Source organism: Hylaeus volcanicus, chromosome 7, assembly GCF_026283585.1.
Source record: "Hylaeus volcanicus isolate JK05 chromosome 7, UHH_iyHylVolc1.0_haploid, whole genome shotgun sequence".
Lineage (NCBI taxonomy): Eukaryota > Metazoa > Arthropoda > Insecta > Hymenoptera > Colletidae > Hylaeus > Hylaeus volcanicus.
In genome coordinates this window covers 20,918,044-20,940,442 of record NC_071982.1, presented here as the reverse complement: position 1 = coordinate 20,940,442, position 22,399 = coordinate 20,918,044, and the positions used below count along the sequence as shown (strand labels likewise).

General features: G+C 35.8%; 5 protein-coding genes across 6 annotated transcripts; 3 read left to right on the top strand and 2 right to left on the bottom strand.

Moving 5' to 3' along the window:
* Nucleotides 1–100: 100 nt before the first annotated feature.
* LOC128879244 (BDNF/NT-3 growth factors receptor-like) lies at nt 101–9,875 on the top strand. 2 transcript variants are annotated; one of them, XM_054128207.1, is made up of 12 exons: nt 101–242; nt 322–483; nt 597–718; nt 924–2,594; nt 6,744–6,959; nt 7,105–7,193; nt 7,285–7,425; nt 7,556–7,718; nt 7,822–8,102; nt 8,289–8,462; nt 8,534–8,692; nt 8,927–9,875. In XM_054128207.1, exons 4-12 carry the CDS (start codon nt 2,537–2,539, stop codon nt 9,227–9,229), a joined length of 1,584 nt encoding a protein of 527 aa, XP_053984182.1. In that variant the 5' UTR covers nt 101–242; nt 322–483; nt 597–718; nt 924–2,536; the 3' UTR covers nt 9,230–9,875. The 2 variants fall into 2 exon arrangements, with proteins under 2 accessions (XP_053984182.1, XP_053984183.1); XM_054128208.1 differs by having other exon boundaries at nt 597–771.
* Nucleotides 9,876–10,209: 334 nt separating this feature from the next.
* LOC128879249 (heat shock transcription factor, Y-linked-like) lies at nt 10,210–11,788 on the top strand. Its single transcript, XM_054128221.1, has 3 exons — nt 10,210–10,789; nt 11,439–11,550; nt 11,603–11,788. The coding sequence occupies exons 1-3, from the start codon at nt 10,340–10,342 to the stop codon at nt 11,761–11,763; spliced, it is 723 nt and encodes a 240-aa protein (XP_053984196.1). The 5' UTR covers nt 10,210–10,339; the 3' UTR covers nt 11,764–11,788.
* Nucleotides 11,789–11,870: 82 nt separating this feature from the next.
* LOC128879248 (GPN-loop GTPase 1-like) lies at nt 11,871–13,912 on the bottom strand. Its single transcript, XM_054128220.1, has 5 exons — nt 13,810–13,912; nt 13,197–13,436; nt 12,744–13,108; nt 12,423–12,652; nt 11,871–12,351 (listed from the first exon to the last, which is right to left on the bottom strand). The coding sequence occupies exons 2-5, from the start codon at nt 13,426–13,428 to the stop codon at nt 12,012–12,014; spliced, it is 1,167 nt and encodes a 388-aa protein (XP_053984195.1). The 5' UTR covers nt 13,429–13,436; nt 13,810–13,912; the 3' UTR covers nt 11,871–12,011.
* A 214-nt stretch (nt 13,913–14,126) lies between these two features.
* LOC128879247 (ubiquitin carboxyl-terminal hydrolase 30 homolog) lies at nt 14,127–18,745 on the bottom strand. Its single transcript, XM_054128219.1, has 6 exons — nt 18,263–18,745; nt 18,009–18,167; nt 17,709–17,872; nt 17,216–17,626; nt 16,813–17,148; nt 14,127–16,734 (listed from the first exon to the last, which is right to left on the bottom strand). Exons 1-6 carry the CDS (start codon nt 18,360–18,362, stop codon nt 16,486–16,488), a joined length of 1,419 nt encoding a protein of 472 aa, XP_053984194.1. The 5' UTR covers nt 18,363–18,745; the 3' UTR covers nt 14,127–16,485.
* Nucleotides 18,746–19,050: 305 nt separating this feature from the next.
* LOC128879864 (protein deltex) lies at nt 19,051–22,120 on the top strand. The gene is made up of 4 exons (XM_054129405.1): nt 19,051–19,568; nt 19,900–20,092; nt 20,178–20,447; nt 20,514–22,120. Exons 1-4 carry the CDS (start codon nt 19,399–19,401, stop codon nt 21,465–21,467), a joined length of 1,587 nt encoding a protein of 528 aa, XP_053985380.1. The 5' UTR covers nt 19,051–19,398; the 3' UTR covers nt 21,468–22,120.
* Nucleotides 22,121–22,399: the final 279 nt, after the last annotated feature.

The following is a 22,399-nucleotide window of genomic DNA, read 5'->3' as shown; positions in this document are numbered from 1 at the left end:
ATATATGATATCCAGCGGAAAATGATTCGTCGTAGAGTTTTGTGTGTCGTAAACAATAATACGTTGACGGGCATGTATGGATGTATGTGTGACCCATGCCTGACCGTAACGGCTTGTTTGTGTTAGACCCTCTAGGTGGCGCTTTTTTTGAAAGTTCTTATTTATGGACCGATTTGGCTGAAATTCACACCATATAATATTTGAACAAAAAGAACGTCTTTGGCGAAATTTGGACTGGATAGGTGGAACTAGATATTATACAATAAGAATAGTATTAGGGCGCAGCTAATAATTTATAACATTTTAATCATTTTGTTTTAGAAAATCGTGAGACTTAACAAGACTACATGAATGCGAGCACGTTCATAGAGGAGTTTGTGTGGTCGTGATTGACTCGTTTATCGCGATCAGAAGCTGTAAAGTCACGTTATTCACGAACTTCGGAACGGAGTGGGGAAATGGCGCTCAGTTGAACAGCGCCAAGTGCGTATCAAACACACAGCAGCATATTTCGCTTAATTATTCGAGATAACTCCTTCCTTACGAGTAATTGTTTCACAGAGGAGAATTCAATTAATTTTCGTTTAACGTTTCAGATATATTTTAAAGTAAATTCAGTCGTTTTTTCCATTCATTTCACACCGAAATCTTTGCGATACCAGCAAGTATTTCGTCCGAGCTTCCTATCGACGAGAATTCTAGAAATCACGAATCAGAGGTGTGTTGCAGTAAGAAGACAGCTCCACTTTGTTATGGTTTTGAAGTTAGAACGTAATTACAAATTTAAAAAATTCCTTTTTTTTCGTGGTGCAGTAAGTAGACTGACTAGAAAAACTGACGATATCATTCTGACAAAGACGGATAAGGAAGAAGAATGAATTCTGCATTTTTTCTCTTCATTCAAGAAATCCCTTAAATTTCAGGTGCTTTCAGAACGGGGCGCGATAAGGAGGGAGCATAATTTTCTAATTAGGTACCTATGCCTCTCGATACGAAAAAGAAAAAGAATGAGAATTTCAAGGATCTGAATTTCGAAGCGTTTTTGTTAATTTCCCAAAAATTTGTGAAAACGGAGCAGCCTGCTTACCGATGCACACCGCTCGTTATTTGAAATCTGATGTGAAATGAAATGAAAACTGCGGTCGAGAGAATTGAAAATCGAAGTTTGTAGAAATCTTTCAAGAAAAAAAAAAGTATCACTTTCAGAGTGAAGAAATTCGCGGTCATTGTTCGTTGCAATTTTGATGGTTGACGGTCGCTTGGTTGGTTCTCGTCTCGATAAATTTCGCGTCTACAATTCGCGATGAAAATGTTGACGCACGAACACAGGTAAACAATAATTGCATAATTAAATTTCGCGATAACGCATAATGGTAGACATTATTTCTGTCCCCTGTGTAATCTCGTTTTATCAGCGTTGGACTTTACATTTTCAAAAAGAAAGTGTTTACGTCGATAACGACGACGATATACCGTGAGCGTGCATCTGGTCAAAGACTAAAAGTCATCGGAATCCGTTCCGCGGTATCGTGGAAGCGCCGAAGGAGTAAATACACGAACGAAAGCGAAGTTGTTAGTTGGCACGTGTCGAAGATTTAAGCGCAACAAGAGGATCTGCCCTTAAGCCGGCTAAAAAGGCAACGAGATTAGGAAGAAACGTCCCTCCTGGCCCTCGGGTAGCGTAGGCCGAGCCTCGAACGATGATGAACCACGCTCGTCTCTCGCATAAATCCTTGGCCGTTCGAAATGCGTGAGCTTCCTATGAAAACGATCGGACGCGTGTGCGTGACCGCGTTTCCCTGTGTACGGGAATGCGAGGGAGTTCCCGAATGCGGTCTTTAGTCGGGCTTTAGTTTCGAGTAAGCGTCGCTCGAAGATACAGGACCCTCCTAGTGGTTGATTTCCTCTTCCGGCTTAACTCTTCGGCCCTCGGTTCGCCGATCTTCGTCCTCCGTTCACCGTTCTCTCGATATTTTTCGGTATCCGCGCCCTTCCGATTAGAATGGGTTTGCGTTCCACGCTGTCCACGGAAAATAACAAGTTTCGCGCATCGACACCGGTCCACGAATCGGGAGTGAACGTCTCGATTCGAATTTGAACCCGTCGAAATAGACGAATTATTTGGTTATGGCGATCAAGATCGAAAGAAGAAACTGTTCGTGCTTCGGTGCAGCCAGTGCGGCGAACACACGGAGGAGATAACGATACCGCGGTTGTTGATTAAATGCAATTTCAGGTAGCGACGTTCGCTGAAATCTGAATAGACGAATGGTTGAAAAAGAGGGTACATCTATCGATTGTTTCTACAAAATGTGAATGAAATCGGCGATGTTACGTATTTCCTTCGTCGATGTTCGAATGGGAGTGTCGGTATCCGAAAGTTTAAAGATCGACAATGGAGCGCGAAGGTAGTAGAATGCCGATGTGTCGCGAGTAAAACAAAAGCGTGAGTCGAGCGAGTAAGAAAAAAGAAAAAGAAGAGTTGATTTCCGAAACCGAGGGCGGTTCGGCACCATTTTGGTTTCTTCGACGAGCGATGGAACGACGCAGATTACCGAGAAGAAGAGGCCTCTCGTCGGCAGAAACTCGAATTGGTAAGTCGCCGATTCCCTTTGAATTAAAACCGATTCCCTTTGAATTAAAAACGGTACTGCGTATATAACTTGTCGATACAGCCTCACCAACGCACACCATCAACGAATTTCTCACATGCATGCGTATAACTATACATCACGTGTACGGAACATTTCCGATACGTTTGACGAAATCCATCTGACTGTACAAATTACGAGAACCGAGTCAGACTTCATATTGGTTTAGATTTATTTTTCAATATATTATTACTAACACGCATTATATAACAATCTCATTCACCAGGTAAATTACAAGTTCCTACCTACAGGATGTTCCCCGAAAGCATGATTATTATTTTTACCTGCAGTGGATATTATTTATTGCTCGCAGTGGAATTATCACGAAGTTATTTCGATATTTAATACAACGACAATTTTATGACAATTTTAAAAAGAATTAATGATTCGTAATTTAACGCACTGTCGTTGAACCAAACTAAAGTAAAAGAAGTGCTTTATATTAAATGCTTAAATGCTTTTAGAAATTCGTTTTAGAGTATGTCAGAATTCTAAACAGGAATCGTAATTAATCGGAATTTAAACTTTTCGCGGAACGCTGCAAATTATTTATCTGGCCTGTATCTCGTTGAACTCGATATATTCAATAGAATTCCGATTATGTCTCGCTATTACATGAATCGTAGCCATTAATCCAATGGACCGAGAAACAGACTCGCGTTGTGTGGTGATTTATTTAAAAGATCATTAAGGATTCTCTCGTAATCCGTACAATTCCAGACAATCGTACGTTCATTCGACGTGGAAATACGTATAACTCCCAGCTGTAATTGTTACAAACCAGTCAACCCTTTATTTACTGAATTTCTCAAAAGTTTTTTAAATCTAGGCGTCTATCTTGGTCTTCTAGAGTTCTCTAACAAGCTTCCAAAAAAAAAAAAAAAAAAAATGCTTATGCTGCCATCCAACAATTACAAAACGAACTTGATAGAAGTGGACTCGAAAGTCCGTAATTGTAACGTTGTAAAAACGGCGATCTGATATTTCAGTCGAAACGTTTAAACGATAAACCGAGTTGTACGTGTATCTCTATTGGTACAAATGCCAACTACGTCTGAAAAAAAAGGAAAGACAAAAACGCGCGTAAAAACTGACCTGTTTCCGTGACTTTCAACTTATCTTCAATATCGACGCATTCGACCTTCCGATAACGCCAAACTGAGACGATAACCACGTGTACTCTGTGTCCAAGCATTCGGTCGATAGTGAAATAATTTCTTCGATAGTTGTAAAAAAGTTGTAGTATAAACGTTGCAATAGCAGAAACAAAAATTACATTTTCTAGCGAGTACTGCATAAAAAACATGGTTGTAATGATACATTTAAAGTTACGTAACTGTTACATCGAGACACGATACATTAAATTAAACAGTTTTACCAGAACTTGCGCGCTCGTTGCGAAAGAGATATTTAATGAGATTTCTCACATTTTTTAACACGCCTATTCTCTTTCGAGATGGAAATTGCGGTTCCTTGCGGTAGTACGACAAAAGCGAATCCTGTACGACCGAAACGTTTCGGGGAGATACGAAGTTGAAAAATATTGATCGCGGGGGATACGAATTTTGATGAGACAAGAAAGTGCCAGGACAGTGTTCGGCCCATTGTTTTCCATGGCATTATGTTGCAAACAAGTAATACCGGTGACACGTCATCGAAGGAAACGAAAACGAGTCGCTCATCGTCATGTAAATCCTCGGACTGTCGTAATTCAGCCTGACAGATTTTTAGGGCTCCGCGTGGATTATCCGATTGAATATAGCTGCAAGTTAAAATGCATATGTTCAGATAACGGAAAAGATAAATAAACGTTAGAGGAATTAATTATATATTTCACCGTACTTGTACTATTCCAGTACCATTTTCGAAAACTACATCGTGCAATTTTAATTTGATAGCATCGAATTAATATTAAGAGCAGACTATGGATGTTGATACATATTTATATTTCCACGGACACGGAAACTGAAAGTTTGGTTTATAAAGGAAACCGGTATAAAAGTTCTCCGAAATTGATGCACGCATTTAAAATTTGATTACTCGACTAACTCGACAATCAAGCTGCTCTCGTCGGAGTATATCACGGATAATCTTATTTCATGGCGGGCGATTCGGTTGCGAATGGCGGGTTTCGGAGGATGAACCACGTATAATGGCTCTATTGTAGCTTCCGTCCTAAAACCTTGGATTTTTAACCCGGGATGGCTGTTTTTGATTTCCTTTATCGCCCGCGCCGTACGATGATTATCTACTCTGCAAGGAGATTCTGAAAACAGGAACAAATTATTTTCATTTGCAATTCATCATTATTTGCACATTGTTTGTGTTATTATTTTAAAGCTCTATCCAATCGATTCGTCGGATTCAATTTAGGTTGAAATGCGTAGAAATAGAAATACAAGCCAGCAATAATAAATCGCCGTAAGAGTAATTCCCTGCATATTTACGTCGTGATGAGCACGATATCAGAGGTCACTTCGTTCACCCATCGTCAGCTTTTATACGGCACGAATAACGACAAAGTGCAGAGGTCATCAATGATGTAGGTAATAATAATGTTATAATTTTAAGAAAGCGCATTTTCAACATATAAAACACGATTTTAGGATCAAGTTGTAGGAGTTTAACAAATAAGGCGCGGAGACGATTCGAACCCACGATCGACCGCTTTACCGACACGACCAATCCCGTGCCTTACGTTTCGTGTTGTCGTTTCGTGTTGTCGTTTCACTCCTTGTTGTAGAAGGAGTGTATACTACAGGGTAGATCCTGCTTCGCGGAACGTATCTGGAATATAGAATGCGTTCACTGCATTTTCAATTGCACCTGTCATTTTTAGTTTCTTTTGTGGCAAACGTTTAAATCAGGTGACCTAGCTTTCTGTCTCTACCTTTTCCACTTTCTCTACATTGCATTCTTCCTTCACCACCACCCTTATCGACTCCTCTATCCCTCCTCTATCTCCGACACCACCTTTATAAACCTTGCTACTTACCTCTCGTTCTCTACCTTACCGACTCTACTCTGTTGAATACTCTCCTCACTCCTTCCCCCTTCACCTTCTTGCCTCTCACTTTTCACCACTACTTTCCTCCACCTTTTCACTGTTTACGTGCGCGCGCACACACAGCCTTTCTCTCCTTCACCCTTCTCTCCTTCTCCCTTCGATCTCACGCAGGAAAACATTCGTTATAAAAGTCCATGTACATACGTAGTTCTTCCAATAAGAAACGTTTCTGTTCGTAGAATCGTAATATCGTTGAAATAAACAAAACAGATAGGACGAACTTATTGTCAATGGACTCATTATCTGTACATCGCGATTATTTCCAAATCCTTGGCGGTAGCAGTGATAATGATGAGTCAAGTTCTACATATCTGGTAGATTCGGCACGTTCCCCTAAGTGGGCCGTTGTTTTTCGAGAAAGTCGACACGCAGGGCCGTTGAATAGAAAACGAGAGACCTCGTGAATACAGCAAACCTCGTAGAGATGCATTCGGAGGCAAGGAATACGGGGCGATAATAGGTACACATAGCGAGACTCGTTGTCGGGGAGCGCTGACCGCAGAGATAACGCTTTGACCCGTTACAAGCTTCAAGCACGAAATGAATGCCTTCACTGTCTCATCCAAGCCCGCCCAATCCAAATATGTAGCCCTTTTTCTTACCAGCTCGCCCTTTATTAACCGCCCACCGCGCTCTCGCGAATTCGATCGCTTTACCTCAAATCAACGTACGTTTCGGTGCGTTTTCGAACGAGGCCCCTGCTTCCAGCGAAATTTTCATTTCTAACGTCTCTTTCTTCGCGGAGTTTTCAAGGTCATCCATGTGTCTCCCTCGTAAGTGCACATTTTTTTTTCTCGTAAGTGCACTTTTTTTTAACCGACGTTAATATATCCTATCGGATATGTGACGACACGACCTTGAAATTATATTTTACAAAAATATTATTTAAATGATTTTTGATGAAATTCGAAATTTTTCGACGTTTCTTTCTGTTGCTACACTTACTAGATAACCATTTTTATTTACTCGTAGATTCGCTGAAAGGAAATCGACGCAATTCCGATAACACGTAAATATTGTTTCAGAATTATCAGTGAACTCATCCACACAACAGACGGAAGAAATAGCAAGGCTGTTGCCTATCAACGGAATCTCCGAGATCACAGGATGCAGGGATCGGCCACATATTTGTGGAAAAGAAGCAGCCTGTCGAACGTTCTACGACAGTACGTCCAAGTGCGTCTGCCCGCACGATTTGTCCCCTCCGACGGCTGACTTGAAATGTCCGAATCGTCTCATAGGTCGGTTTCTATGTTTCTTTATATACGAAACATATCACTGTTCGACTCGTTCCAAAATCAATATGTAGACACATTCTCAATTGAAATAAGTACCTAGAAAAAATTATGAGACGAGAAACTAACGATTATCTTAATTATTTTATAGTGCCCCTAACACCGCGACCTATACCGAACATAATACCCCCAAATGGTAATTCTACCAATAGCACGACCGCCCTTCCAGAAGCCGAACAGGTAATTGTATATTTCATTTACTACTGTTGATGTTATTTTCGATCCAATCTTTTTCAAACATAATTATAATATTATCTATATTATTCAACAGGTGGAACGGTCGAGGCAGAGGGTACCTGAAGTAATAGGAATTGCTCTAGCTTGCATCGCGGTAGTAGTCATTTTTCTGAGCATAGTGTACTGCGTCAGAAAACGAAGTTATAACGTCAAATCACAGAGGAGTTCCTTAGACGTTCGTATGCCATCATACATGACATTACTACTTCAAACACTAAATTGTTCACTTTCTAAACTATCTATCTTCTCTATTTGATTTCCCTATCTAAGTTGTTATAAAAATACGTTGCACGTCTTCTGTTCAGGGGACACCGATGAACCTGAAGAAGGGGTTGCTGTTAGCAAATAAGTACACACCTAATCCACAGTATTTCAGTTGCGCTTCACCGGAGGTACCAATTCTGCAGCGCGAATCTCTCGTATTTGTACAGGACATCGGGGAAGGATGCTTTGGAAAAGTGTACAAAGGTATAAAATAAATTTCAGAAAATATAATATATTCAGAAAATATTTATAAAGAAGCTGCACGACCGATTGTTTTCAAACATTGTAATTCTTTAAATTCATTTAGGTGAATTATGTACCGGAGACTCGAAGGAAATCGTCGCGATAAAGGTTTTGAAGGATTCCGCGTCCCACGAAGCTGAAGAAGACTTTATGCGAGAAGTCGATATTATGTCCACATTTGGGCATAGAAATATTCTGTCGCTGAAAGGAGTGGTGCTTCGAGACGCTAACAACAGTCCATGGATGGTTTTCGAATACATGCCTTATGGAGATCTAGCTGAAGTGTTGCGATCAAACACCCGTCAGCTTAGATCGCCGAAACCTGGACTGCAACCTTTGACCCAGGTAAATATTCTTTCAACTAGCGCGATGGTTAGAGATTTACTGTATCAAAATTCTTATTTCAATAACAATTAAAGAATTTTGATATACTAAATTTTTCAATTACCTGAAAAAGAATTTATTACCTGAAAAAGAATTTATTACCTGAAAAGAATTGATCGATCGATTGATTTCATTTACGTGTCACAGGAGTCTCTGCATTGGATAACAATCCAGATCGCAGCAGGCATGACCTATCTATCCGGTCAAAGATTCGTCCATCGAGATCTGGCTTGCAGAAATTGTCTCGTCGGTGCCGACCTAGTTGTAAAAATAGCTGATTTCGGCATGTCGCGGGACGTATACACCTGTGATTATTATAAGGTATACTAAACGACCCAAAGCAATCGATAACCCTTGAAGTTACATCTTTGACCCTTTTTTGTTTTCTTTAGATAGGAGGATCTCGACTTTTACCGGTCCGTTGGATGTCACCGGAAAGTGTAATGTACGGACGTTTCACGCTGGAAAGTGATGTCTGGAGCTTTGGCGTTGTCCTGTGGGAAGTTTATTCTTTCGGGAAACAACCATATTACGGACACAACAATGAAGAAGTAAGTGGAAACATTGGTTTTAGTAATAAAGACGAGTTTTTTGGTTCTTTTTTACTGCATTTATTGCAACGGTTCGACCGAGCGCTCATGGCGATGAGAAAAGAAACAAAAGAGAGTGGGCGCAAGTGGAGGAGGTCACGAGGAACCACCGGTCCTCGCAGATTACCGACCATGGGCATTAGATCGACGCCTTTCACGCAACAAATTGATTTTTCATTTAAAATGTTGTTTCAGGTAGTAAAACTAATATTCCAAGGAATAATGCTCATTCCGCCGGAAGATTGTCCACCGTTCGTCTGCCAACTGATGCGAGAATGCTGGAAAACAGATCCTAAAGATAGAATCAAATTCCCAGAGATATTAGAGAGACTAGAGAAAGCTCAAGGTAAACTCATCCAGCAAGGCACCTTGCCAAGGCCACCTCAAGGACCTGTTACTATCCGAACACCGGACGTCTTGGATCCCGATGGTTATTTATTGCCAGCACCGACAATACCGCACGAATATTTGCAAACCCTACCAATTCTGTCCGATTAACAATGCATTTATCGCTAGTCGAATGAACAACAAACGTTACCTTCACTTGCCGCATACAAAGTAAAAACCTAAGTCGCGAACAGCATTTTCGTTACGGGTGCCGACCATAATCGGCGTGCGCGCGACGATCCACGTGGACTGGCGCGGCATAGTTCGCGACGTGGTGCCCCGTTCAGTCGCTCCGCGTCACTCCAGCGGAGCGGATTGCCGTAAGGAAGGGGTTAAATACAAGTATTTAAGTAAATAAAAACGTGAAAGTAAAGTAAATCTTACGCTATACAGTCAGTAACTTTAATATTTGGATATTTCACAATTTTTACTTTGTCGCTTTATAACTTCGAGGCTTTCAGTTACAGAAGGACGAACAACTTCCGAAATACTCGTATAAGACGTTGAAAATATTAAATGTTCTAATACGGAGTGCAGTTTGTGTTTTATACGATGGAGAATGTACAGTTTTACACATATAATATACATATGCTGTAATTTATATTTTAGTGTATCGCCTACGTTCTAATATATTAAACATGTATAATATATTTATATTCGCTTATTTTTATATAGTTAATTTATAGTGTTCCTCATTAATTGAATCTCAAGGAAGAAGATAACTAATCTTAAAAATTGATACCGATCTACTTTAATAGTTAGATACTTCCTAAGACTCTTAATTAATGTTTTAAGTTTTTAAATAAACGCTACTTTACTATTAATGAAGAACACATAGAATAAGGGATGTTGCAGACAATTTTTTGAAAATATTATGTGCCAGTATTACTCCATATTCTTCTTTTAATAATTGTTTTGTCGCACCCGTTCATGTTATTGTTATTTTTCTGATTTTTACACGATGCGTATACATGTAACATTTCACAGAATTATATCGAATACATCGAAACGCAACGAGACCTAAATCGGCGCGAAAAAAAGGTTAAAATAATTTGACGTTCCGGCGATTCCAGAACATGAAATATTGTTGCCGTGATACGATAGCTTTTTGTTTGGAAAAGATCACCGATCGGATTCGAGCAAACGAATAATAGCGTAGGTAGTGTTTATTTTCGATCAGCGTTCCATCGGTGGAATCAAAACGCCACTTCCGGATCAAACATGTTCGATGATTGTATATTCCTGTCGCTGCGATTCCCGCAAAAACTCTGGCGAATCGTGAACGAATGCAAGAGTGGCGCTATCCAATGGAGCTTGAACGGCGCTACCATTCTCCTCGATTACAAGAAATTCCAGAAACAATACCTTGACGCGTCCAATTCCGTCTTCAAAACGAGAAACATCACGAGCTTCATCAGGCAGCTGAACTTGTACGGTTTTCGAAAGGTGACGTCGCATAATCGCGACCCGATCTGCAATTCCCATAACCCGAACGTCCACGAATTCTTGCACGAAAACTTTCGTAGCGGCAGATCGGATCTGTTATCGAGGGTGTATCGTAAAACCGCTGGGAAGCTGAAGCATTGCCAACGTATCGGTTTAAGATCCGTCACGGAACCGGATCTTTTAAGCAAGAGCGATGATCACGTATCGCGTTTGCAGATGTGCCGGGTAAATAAATTTACAGCAATTCTCCATGTTGTTCCATCGCATTAAATAAAATTTGTCCTTTTTTTTGCGCCACGGGTTAACAAGACAACTTGATACTGGATCATCCGGAAGCAAAAAAAAATCGAACAAATTATTAAAATATAGTTTTGTAATTAATTATCGTCCGTACTAAAATTAAAATTATTAATTAATATTTTTCCTTTTTTTTTTCAATTTGGACATGTTTCGTTCTAGTACGAACGATAGCGACAAAATTATATTTTAATAATTTTTTTTAGTTTTTTTCGTTCGGATAATCCAATATGAAGAATGAAAAAACAACAATTTTGTTTATTAATTTGACATATCAGGTAGGTCTTATATGGAAAAGCATTGATATTCCACAATAATTTGTTAATATAAAAATATTTGAAAAAAAATTTTTCTCTCGCACGTACGATATTAACCCCTTAAGGGAGTGCTCTTTTTTCTTTTTAAAAAAAAGAAAGGTGGGTCAATTGTGTCTGCTCCGTGGGGCGGCTTGCATCACCGGTGGGTCATACAAAATTATGATTACTCAAAAGTCCAAATAATCACAATAAAGTAGCTCCACCCTTTTCTTTTATTGTAATACTTCAAATTTTTATCATTCTTCTTTTGTGTTGTACAGTTGGCATTAACGAAAGCATTGCAACAAATAACAGAAGAATATCGACGAACGCACAACCAAGCATCCAAAAATAAAGATTCTTTGTGCAACACTATGGCCTCCTACAGAAAAGGTATAGCAGGTATAGTAGTAAAAATGACATTGTGTAAACACGACATTTTCAGTATTTGGTTCTAACTTATACGCAACTCGAAATCAAGAGACTAACATACAATGGATTACAAACAATACGATGCCAATTTCTCCGAAAAAGGATATCTCAAATAGGTATACGGCCTATCCTTGGTGTGTCCGTGAAATGGACAAATCTCGTGGAAAGTACTAATAAAATTTTCTATAGATCTATGTATTAAATAAGTTCCCTGTATTATTAGTATTGTTACAAAGAACGTTCAGTTGCATTTAGAACAATAATTTTGTCCATAAACAAAACTATTCTTTTCCATGAAATATGTAGTCATAGAATATTATAAGATTTAAAATATAAAACATTTATTATATTAAATGTACAAGTTATTTGTTCATCAAGAAATTTATCTGTATATATGTATAAATATTGTATTTAATTACAGATTATGAACTACTACTTGTAGTAGGTTGATTGGATGTACGTTTTTGTTGCTCCATCTTATGTCTATTTAAAAAATTTTTAAAGGACTCTGCTTCCTTATCTTCCTCCTCATCTTCTTCTGGTTTAAATACATTTTCAGTACCTTCTTCATCCTCGCTTGATTCATCACCAGCATGCTTTAAATATACATCTGAGATTTCTCTTCCACTACTGATTGTTGTTACAAATGGTACACTTTCCTTAGTAACATTCTGTACAGCTTTCTCCAATTGTTCTTTTTCTGTTTGTTTTCTTTGAGCTTCCCGTTTAATTTTCATGTTTTCCCAATCTTTTTTATAATCCCTTATGAAAAATGTTTATTTTGTTGTATCTCATATTATTGTGTATATATATATCAATGTTTACCAACTTACTTTTCATATTCTTCTGCAGCATCCTTAACAAGTTCTAAAAATTTAGTAATACCAGCTCCTGTAGCAGCAGAAACACCACAACTACGTAAATGACTATAAAATTCATCAAGAGTTAGAGCCATACTACGTGTTAAGTTACTAATGTAACTAGTTTCAGAGTCCAGAGCTTCTTGAAATGTTTCAAAATCATACATCCAATCTACTGCATAACTATGTTCCACAACATCAATCTTGAAACATATTGTAATTATATTACAATTACTAAATTATGTAATCATATCAATGATTCAATGTGTTAAATAATTTCAGTTCTCATATTACCTTATTCATTGCAACAATAAATGGTAGTTTAGTTTTATAAAGGATGGAACATGCATAGAGCATATTGGACATGAATGTTACAGGGCTAACACTTCTCACAGTGTCTAGTACATATACTATAATTGTTGGAAACTCAGATGCTAAAGCTTCTGTTATAATTGTTCCACTTGCTGACCATGTAAAAACTTCTATTTGTCCAGGAGTATCCAAAATTACATATTCATGATCTTTACTTGCTTTATTGATAAGTTCTATGACTTGATCGAATTTTGTAGAAAATAAATTTAAAGCAGTAACAATACCGCCATTTGGGCCTAAACTGTATTGTTTCATCACTTCCTTATAATTGACAGTATCTCTTATATCTAAAACACCATTTAGAAAAATTGATATATATATATATATATATATGTAAATTTTTAATATAATTAATAACATTTGTATTACAAGTACCTATATTAGCAGGATAAGAAACTTCCCTGCACGCAGGATCCAAATTTATAGCATATGGTTTTCCTATGTTATACAATACTGAAACAAGACGTTTAACAAATGTGGTCTTTCCAGACCCAGCCATACCAAGAACAATGATACATGTTGGCTTTTTCTGTTTACTAATCGTAGAATTTTGAGAAGAACTAACACTATTTTCAGTATGACTAAAACTATCCGTAGATTCAGACATTTGAAAATCTGCGAAACAATTAAAACCTACCTTAGAAAATTTTTATATATTAGATGTATCATAATTTCATTACATTAAAGCAAATTTTATCAAAAGTACAAAGTATGGTATGGGGAAATCATCCAACAAAATGAATTTATTTAAATATATTTTTATTTTGAAAATGATTTACTTCTGCTCAACTTCGTATGACTGATTTTAGTTTTCCGATTATGCACGGTGTGCACAGAAGTGATAACAATACAATCTATAGGTTAATGTAGTTGTCAAATTGAACACATTTAGTAATTTAAACTTTTCCAAAATTTATTTTTTATTCAATTAATCTACATAGATTTACAGAGCTAATTCAATTTTAACAACTTATTCTTGATAACATACCTGAAGTTATAAAGAAAAATATTTACTTTAGCACGATTGTAATAATAGCATAAACATAGCATGCATTGGCATAAATCAGGGGGTTACAAAGTTTGTAGCGTCGCGTGGGAAAAATTCATCCAACTAAAACGTGGTGCGCATGCACGAGATGCACATATATAAAGTAGCGGTTTTTTTAAAAATTGTTTTAAATTATTTAAAGAAAAGTAAACCAGAGAAAGTACGGACGCAGTTTGAAAGATTTCCGTCATTTCAAGAATTAATTTCTAAGTTTGGTGAGTGTCATAAGATGTGATCAAAAAGCACAAACAATTTCAGACTTCCTTCTTACACAGTATACTTTATTCGATTTTTGTATTATTTCGGTATAGGACTTCTTACAAAATGTACTAAAACGAAGATTAAAATTAATCTTACTACCCTGTATTCATTTTAATACAGTAATACAATCGCATTCTTCTATAAAAACACAATTGTACATTTATTTGATAGAAGCATAGTAAAAATATGTATACAACTTAATTATCAAATTACATACAGGAGAAATACATAAATTATCTACAAGCTTCATAAAAAGCAAACAAATGTCTGAATGTATAGTTTACAATTTACTAATATTACCACTAGTATGAAAAAATAAATTCATTGGATCTATCTACATTTGTAGAATTGCCAAACAAATTGGTAGTAGTAGGAGGAGAAATACAATAATGCTAAAATAAAAATATAAAAGAAACATAAATTTATCTGGGGTCATTATCATCATTCAAATGTATCGCATTCGTTAATTAAAACCTCAAAATTTGGATATGAGTAAACACGCTCGTGTTTCTAATAAGAGTAAACTTACGGAGGTTTGCCAAATTCACAATCGGTTTTTCTTTTGAATTATGAATGAATACAATTTTTTCTTTAGAGTATCTAATTATATTTACTTTTAAGTGAAAAATAGACAAACTATATCGGGCAGTGCAGGCAAGCATATAATAATGTAATATAATTTTATTAGGATCTCTACTAGATTTCTATACCCCTATGTAAAGAGCCGAGAATCATAGTAGCGGAATGTTTTTAACATGAAAGAAGTTCATTGTCTTAAACAGAAATATCTAGGCTAAGTTCCTAATAAATCTACATTACGAAGAATGTTACTATACCAACTAATAAAGTGGTACAGAGATGTTGAAAGTGGTACACCAATATTGCTGTCCTCACCAATTCACTAGGTAGTAATGATAAATTCGTTGTAATGTAAGTTTCTACAGGGGTGGATGAGGGAGGCGGTGGCAGTGGACTTATTAATAAGAGTACCCAGCAAACCTTACCTTAGACATTGTAACATTCAATGGTCGGTGAGGACTATACAAAGTATTTCTTAATATGTGGGCGCTTATTGTAGAGTAAGGTACCTGGGAGACTCTAGCGGCCACATATTAAGAAACACCCTGTATATCGATCTACAGGGTATATTAATCTTCTGATTGAAATAGTAATTGCTTCAATAGATATTTTGAATTAAATTTCTAAGTTCTAATTGCACAAAACTGAGAGTTAATCCATATAATACAATCAATTGGTTTGGCACAATTTCAATATCATTTTTTTTACTTCTACAATTCATGAAATCTGCCTAATAGTTAATTGTGACATCTGAAAATACAATATTTCGAGTTATTATTGACCTTGAATAATACGCTTTGCCATCATATATGAATGATTAATCAGATACGATTTTTATAAATAAAATTTAAAAAGTTATGCTATTTAATTAAGTTTGACAACTATACAGTATTTAAGTAAATAACAATATGACACAGATAAATTCTGTTAATGATATTTATAATTAAGAACCTGTATGATGTAATGGATTCTCAATTAATAATGTTGAATTCATTTTCATGTTTGCAACGAAAACCAATAGAAAGCTACCGCTAATACCCGAGCAGTCTCTTCAATTCCCTCATTATTATGTTATTCTAAATTAGTATGGTGTTTCATAATTCCTACAAAATCTTTATAAACTTTCAATAAAAAGCGTACAAACACGAATTGTGTTTTATTTCTGCAGTTTATAAATTTATAATGAGCACAAGAGACAGAGATTCCAAAGATCTGTAGAAACCATTATCTTTGAATAGTTGCAAATGTAAATTTGCTTTGTTAATAAAAATAACAAGAAATTAGATTTTTGCCTACATACAATCTGTGATATGTGTATTGAGAAATTACATAACACAGATAACTAAGAGACATTGAGAATGAGTAAATAGAACAAGGTAATCTATATGTAGAAATGCACAATGAATGTATTAATATTTCCTTTATGTAATCAGAAATAAAACAGTTTTTTTTATGAGTTTACAGACATTCCAAATTTAAAAAAAAAATGATGTAGAAATAATATACAATAGACATAAGGATTTCATTTTTAATTCTATCTATACATAATTTATGCAATTTAAAAAAAAATTCGTATTTGATTTTACATAATGGTTACTTTGTCTTCGCTTTGTCCCCGTTTTTTAGTGGTTAAGATATGAAATTCATGCATATATCGATGGTTCATGTATAAATTTATAAATCTTTAGAAATAGAAGCAAATCCGTGTTTGGATAACTTTTTATGGAAAATAAATAACGTCATTTCTTATAATGACTTAAATTCGACTAGCTATTCTTATTTGCTATTAATACGTTCGTAAAACAGAAGGTATGGCGTGGCACATAAAACTTCAATTAAAGATATGCTCTCAACTACGTTATCCGAAGTATACAACCATTGATCCGATTTATTTCCTCGTCTGTAGCAAACAAAATGTCCAGAATCAACAGTTCCACAATGTTCCACTATCGCGCGTAGTTGGTACTTGTATTTATCCGTTAATGTTGAACGATTAGCAAGCAACATTGTTGCTTCAGGGTCGCCCTGTACAATACATATTCCATTCTCAGTATACATGAAATATCAAAATATATTTACCAAATTAAAAAACATGTACTCTACCCTTGCATTTCTTTTTCTAGTTTCTGTGAAAGTATAAGGATCCAATGTTAGTATTTGTGGAAATTTGACTGGATCATCTCTCTTAATCGGTGTTCCAGAATTACTCCATGTAGTTCTTGATATATGCAAGCACAGACATTTAGGAAGCTTGCCTAGAGTTAAAGTTTTAGTGGAAAAGCAACGTATTCCACATCCATCACATAACACATCTTGAACAATCTCACTAGTTACAAAACGCGTTAGTAATTCTTCCAGCGTGTGATGCGATCTAGTATGTGGACCCAGAGGTGGCAAAGGTAACGAAATTGTTTCAAGTTTGTCATAACGAACAGCAGACTATAAGAAATACTCTTATTTATTCTATGTAATCAAATACACAGAAATTGTTAAAACAAAGACTGACCTTCCATTTACAGTTACTACATTGTAATTGACTAGTTAATAATCCTGAGAATGGATGTACTTCTATAGACATTGATGGAGTACTAGACACAGGCATGGCACATAAAGAGCTCCATGACTTTAGAGGGTCTTTATTCTCTTCACCTCCCATATTGTTTGAAAGCAATTCTGAAGATCTGGCAAGGATCATACCAGGCTTATTATATGCCATAAGTATACTTGATATTGATGGTGTTGAGAACATTACATGATTATTGCAATTTTTATCAAATCCATTTGGAGTGCTAACATTTCTGTTAGCCGATACAATATCATTGCAAGACACGCTTCTAAAGGACAATGAATCACTTGATTTTTTTGTATCCACTACCATTGTTGGACTTTGCAATAAAGCATCGGACAAGCAACCTTTCTGAAATGATTTCCATTGATTCATTTTAATTGTTCACTGTATGTATAATTCTTATTTAATAAATTCAGTTTATTAAGCATACCCTATTTACAGGTTGAATTTCTGCTTGCAATGCATTAAGTACAACATGAAATAATTCGTGTGCATCTTGGTGGCCTGGTGCAAAGCTCCATAAATTACCAAGAGATGAAATTATTTCAATCGGTGTTACATCACTGTACATGTCATCAGTATACCCATTAATTTCTAACAAAATAAAGTAGTTACAAATATAGATTTTTCTTGTAATAATATCTCGTAATTTAATACGCAAATATTATATAACTTTTAACAAAACAAAAGAATTAATAAGGTAATGAATATTTCACTAATGACAACATACTTTCAAAAACAGAGAGCAAAGTTGAAATGAAGGTAACTTTGCCATTCTTCACGCATTGTATTTTTAACCATCCGATAAAAATTGGACAAGCAGCTAAAGCTTGCAAAAGGGAATTTAAAAAGCAAGTATATCCTAGATTGTTGATTCCAATGATCTGTCCTAGAAAAGTATTTGAAAGATAATATACTTTTAACTAGTAAAGAAATAACATATATTTTCTACAAACTTCACAAATTAAAATACTTCTAATATACCTTTTTTTCTAGGTTTGGGGGATGGACCCCATAAAACAAACGCTGCAACGGCTATTGCGAATCCTACGCTAGCAAACACAGCTATTTTTTCCACATCCATCTTTGTACGATATTTGTGAAGGTCTGATATTTTTTTCAGAATTTTTTTAAAAGCTAATCTATGTGCCAATTTCGGGAACAAAACTATCGTCGTCGAATACGCACATATTTATTCACGATTAATTAAGGATTCGCAGCAGAAAGGTCTAAGTTCGCATTACTTCGTTTCAAATCAACAGGAGAGGAACAACATTCTTTTAAATAAATCGGTCATACTTTCTACGATGTAGGCAATAATTCACTAATACGATCAAAAAATATTTGTAAGATGAGCTTTAATTCTTTCCAACGATCCAATTCAGAGCGAATGTCTTTATCATGGAAAAGAATTTCAATTACACAAATAACGAACAATACATACACCCGGTATCAGCGATTCGTGCCGTGAAACGGGAAATGGGGGAAATAACTAGATATTATATAACTAGAATCTAGTTACTAGATAAAGGTGCATCTTTATATGTTACTAACTTATCCCTAGGTGGTTCGGGAGGTGATTTGAAACAACTTTTTCTTTAGCGAAAATGTTGTCCGAGGCTTCGTTGAGGAGATATTAACGGAAAACACTGACCAATCAGAGCGCGCATCACACTCAGTCAAACTACCAATCAGCAGTTGGAACGCATCTAGTACTTACTTTCACGCATCTATGGTAGAGGGCCTGACTCGAAGCCTTCTAACCTATGTGGTATGTCAAGTTTTTTACATTGGTATTTGTATGTACTTCGCATCCGTTCCATACACTTATAATCTATCGGACTACAAGTTTATGACCCGTACGCGCTTGTATTTCATTCCAAACAAAACGATTCAGAATAACGTTACCGTTAATATGTTTTCTCTCGATTTTTCCAAAACTTTATTGTATGCAAAGTAGAATGATCGGACGTTTAAATTCCTATCGCGAGTACTGGTGCGAATTCAGTGATATGTACAAGAAGGTAATTTAGGGTGACCGTGGATGACTCGAAAATGTTCCCACGTTTCCGCTTCGCAAGTGTGTGTCAGGCGTGCGTGTGAAATTCCTTAGTGAGGAAATGAACGCCCAGGGGCAGGAACACGGTCATGCTGTGGTTGTTTGGGAATGGGAAAATCGTCACGGACGATGGAGGCCCTATAGTCCTGCGGTGTCGCAACATCTCGAGAGGGCACATTGCAAAAAACTCACAAGGGTTTTTCTTAATGACGCCGATCCAAATTTGGATAGGTTCGATTTTAAATATTATCGTTCTGCTTATGTCCTGAATGTTCCTACGTACCTTTTCCGACAAACTTTCGTAATATATTCTATGAGCAGAGAGAATTTTATGCAAATGGCATAAAAATATTATAAAAAATGATTTGCGAAAAAATTATGACAAACTATACGAAACATAAAAAAAAAAAAACAATAAGTTCGTTCACCTTCGTATCATAGAATATTGTTTACAATTTTAAATCTGTAATAAGTGTTTGTTAAAAGCTTGATTAATTTTTAATTATATTCATATTTAATGCTACGGAGTCACAAGAACTTATATTGCTAATATTTGAAATAGGTATTACATAAACTTAAAAACTAAAATGCAATGTAGCGAAGATAGAGATGAAACACATAATGTCAGAAGAAAGTTTTACCTTCCAAGTTCACCAGCCGGAAAGGGAGCTAAATGGGAATGGGCTGGTGATACAGATGATTGGCACACATACGACATGGAAGTCCAATGTCTTATAGAGGAAGCATGGGCAAGAGTAAATATTGATCAAGTCGTATAATATTTGTTGTAGTAGTGTATTGATGTAGTTTTAATTGTACGTTTAATTTTTTTTATTTTAGGGTGAAAAAACTATTGATGTTTCTAAAACATATTTAGGTTTCCCTTATATTATCAATTTTTGCAATTTAACACAAGTACGTTGCTGTACTGGATATGTAAGACCGATACGACGTATTCAACAAGCACCTTATCCTTTAGTTAAAGTTGCTTTAGAAGAGTTACAGATTATTTCTGGAAAAAAAGCTAATTGTGTAACTATTAAAAGTTCCACTACAAAAGTAGCACATAAGAAATTGTCTACAGGAAATACAAAAAAGAGTAGTAAAAAGGTAGGTAAAAATATTTGTTAATGTGGATATGAACATATTGCTGTACATTCATTTATGTGTCATTAGGGAAAAAATGGAGATACCGGTCCAACAAACATTGCACGGGTTATACTCAGCAACTTTAACATATTTAGTAATAAACATGGTATGGAAAACAGTAATTCAGTTGCATCTATTGAATCTGGACAAAAAAGAAAAACATGGGATAATATTCTCGATGTAGATTCTAGTAGTACCAAAAGTGGACGTAGACCCAGTGTTGATACTGTTTCTACATACTTGAGTCACGAGAACTCGGTAGATTTGTTAGATAACAGTATGGGGAGCGATGATGCATTTAAAGATTCTCTTTTGAGTACGGAAACTGAAGCAGATGTTATTTCCCAATATGTAAAAGTAGTAGAAAGCGATGATTCCGATTCTTGTCCGGTGTGTCTCGGTATGCCTGAACCATTAACGGTAGAATTAACTCGCTGTAGGCACAGGCTACATTTAGCATGTTTGAATGCAATGCTAAGTTGTCAACAACCTCCTTTGTATATACAATGTCCTGTTTGCCGTTTAATTTATGGAGAGAAAAGAGGAAATCAACCTCCTGGAACAATGAATTGGACAAGGATACCACGGGCTCTGCCTGGATTCCCGAATACAAATACAATCCAAATAACTTACGATATTCCATCAGGAATTCAAGGAAATGAACATCCTAATCCTGGTCAAGCCTATTACGCTGTAGGTTTTCCACGAGTATGTTATCTTCCAGATAATAATCTAGGTCGAAGAGTTTTAAGATTACTACAAATTGCTTTCGAACGTAAATTGATATTTACGATTGGTCGGTCGGTAACTACTGGATTAGAGGACGTAGTTACGTGGAATGAAATTCATCATAAAACTGAATTAGGACCATCAACATCCAATCATGGCTATCCTGATACAAGTTACCTTGAGAGAACTTTAGCTGAATTGGCAGCACAAGGCGTAACGGACGGGCAACCACCATGTATCCTAAATCAATAATTGCATTGAAATACCGTTTGTGCATTTAATGATTTTTAAGCGTACAAGTATTAATGTTAATATTCTCCATACACAATATGTTACACTAATCTTTTACAGGGTAAAAATGTTTTTTTGGAGACTTTCAAAAAGACATACATAGGAGTACTACTGCAGTACCCTTTTAACTTGAGTGCAAATATTAAAGAAATACAAAATCAAATTTCATATTTTGAACTATAAAATTATTGAAGCATTTATTTTTCTACAATTTATATATAAAATGTGGAACATTTTTAAGAATTTCGCGTATTATGATTGTGCATTTAATTGATAAAAGTCAAAAATAAATATATTAGCGCTTATTTTAGCAGTTATTGCGATAACTTGAGCAATTCTTTACGTACTTTTAAGACGGACATAAGCTAAGCTGGGTAGCGTACAAAAACAAAATGGTACAGTAGAAGCCACTATACAAATTGTTCTGATATACGCACATGTTTACATTTTTTCCTAATTTTTTATTATTTTTATTATTTATACGTAAATTTTAAATTACTGTTAATTACTTATATTTTTATTAAATATTACTTCTGAACAGTGGTATCCATTAGGAGTGTACAAGAAATAATGTAACATTAAATAAAATTGAAGGAGAACAATATGCGTACATATATTTTCAAAGTGTGCAAATATTTTATCAACTTAATACGTAGATGACGACCGATATGTGATCAATGTTGTAAGCGTTGCTTACAACAAACCGAACGCAGTCAATGCAATAAGCTGTATTCTGCGCACAGTTCTAGCGCAGGTTAGTAGCTCCCTAGATATTTAACTTGAAAACAAAAATCATTATCATCTATTCTATGATCTACGTTACAGTTTTTATATTTTCTCGTACTCAAGCTATGTATTTTGAAAGAAGAATTAAAGATACATGTTTTATATAA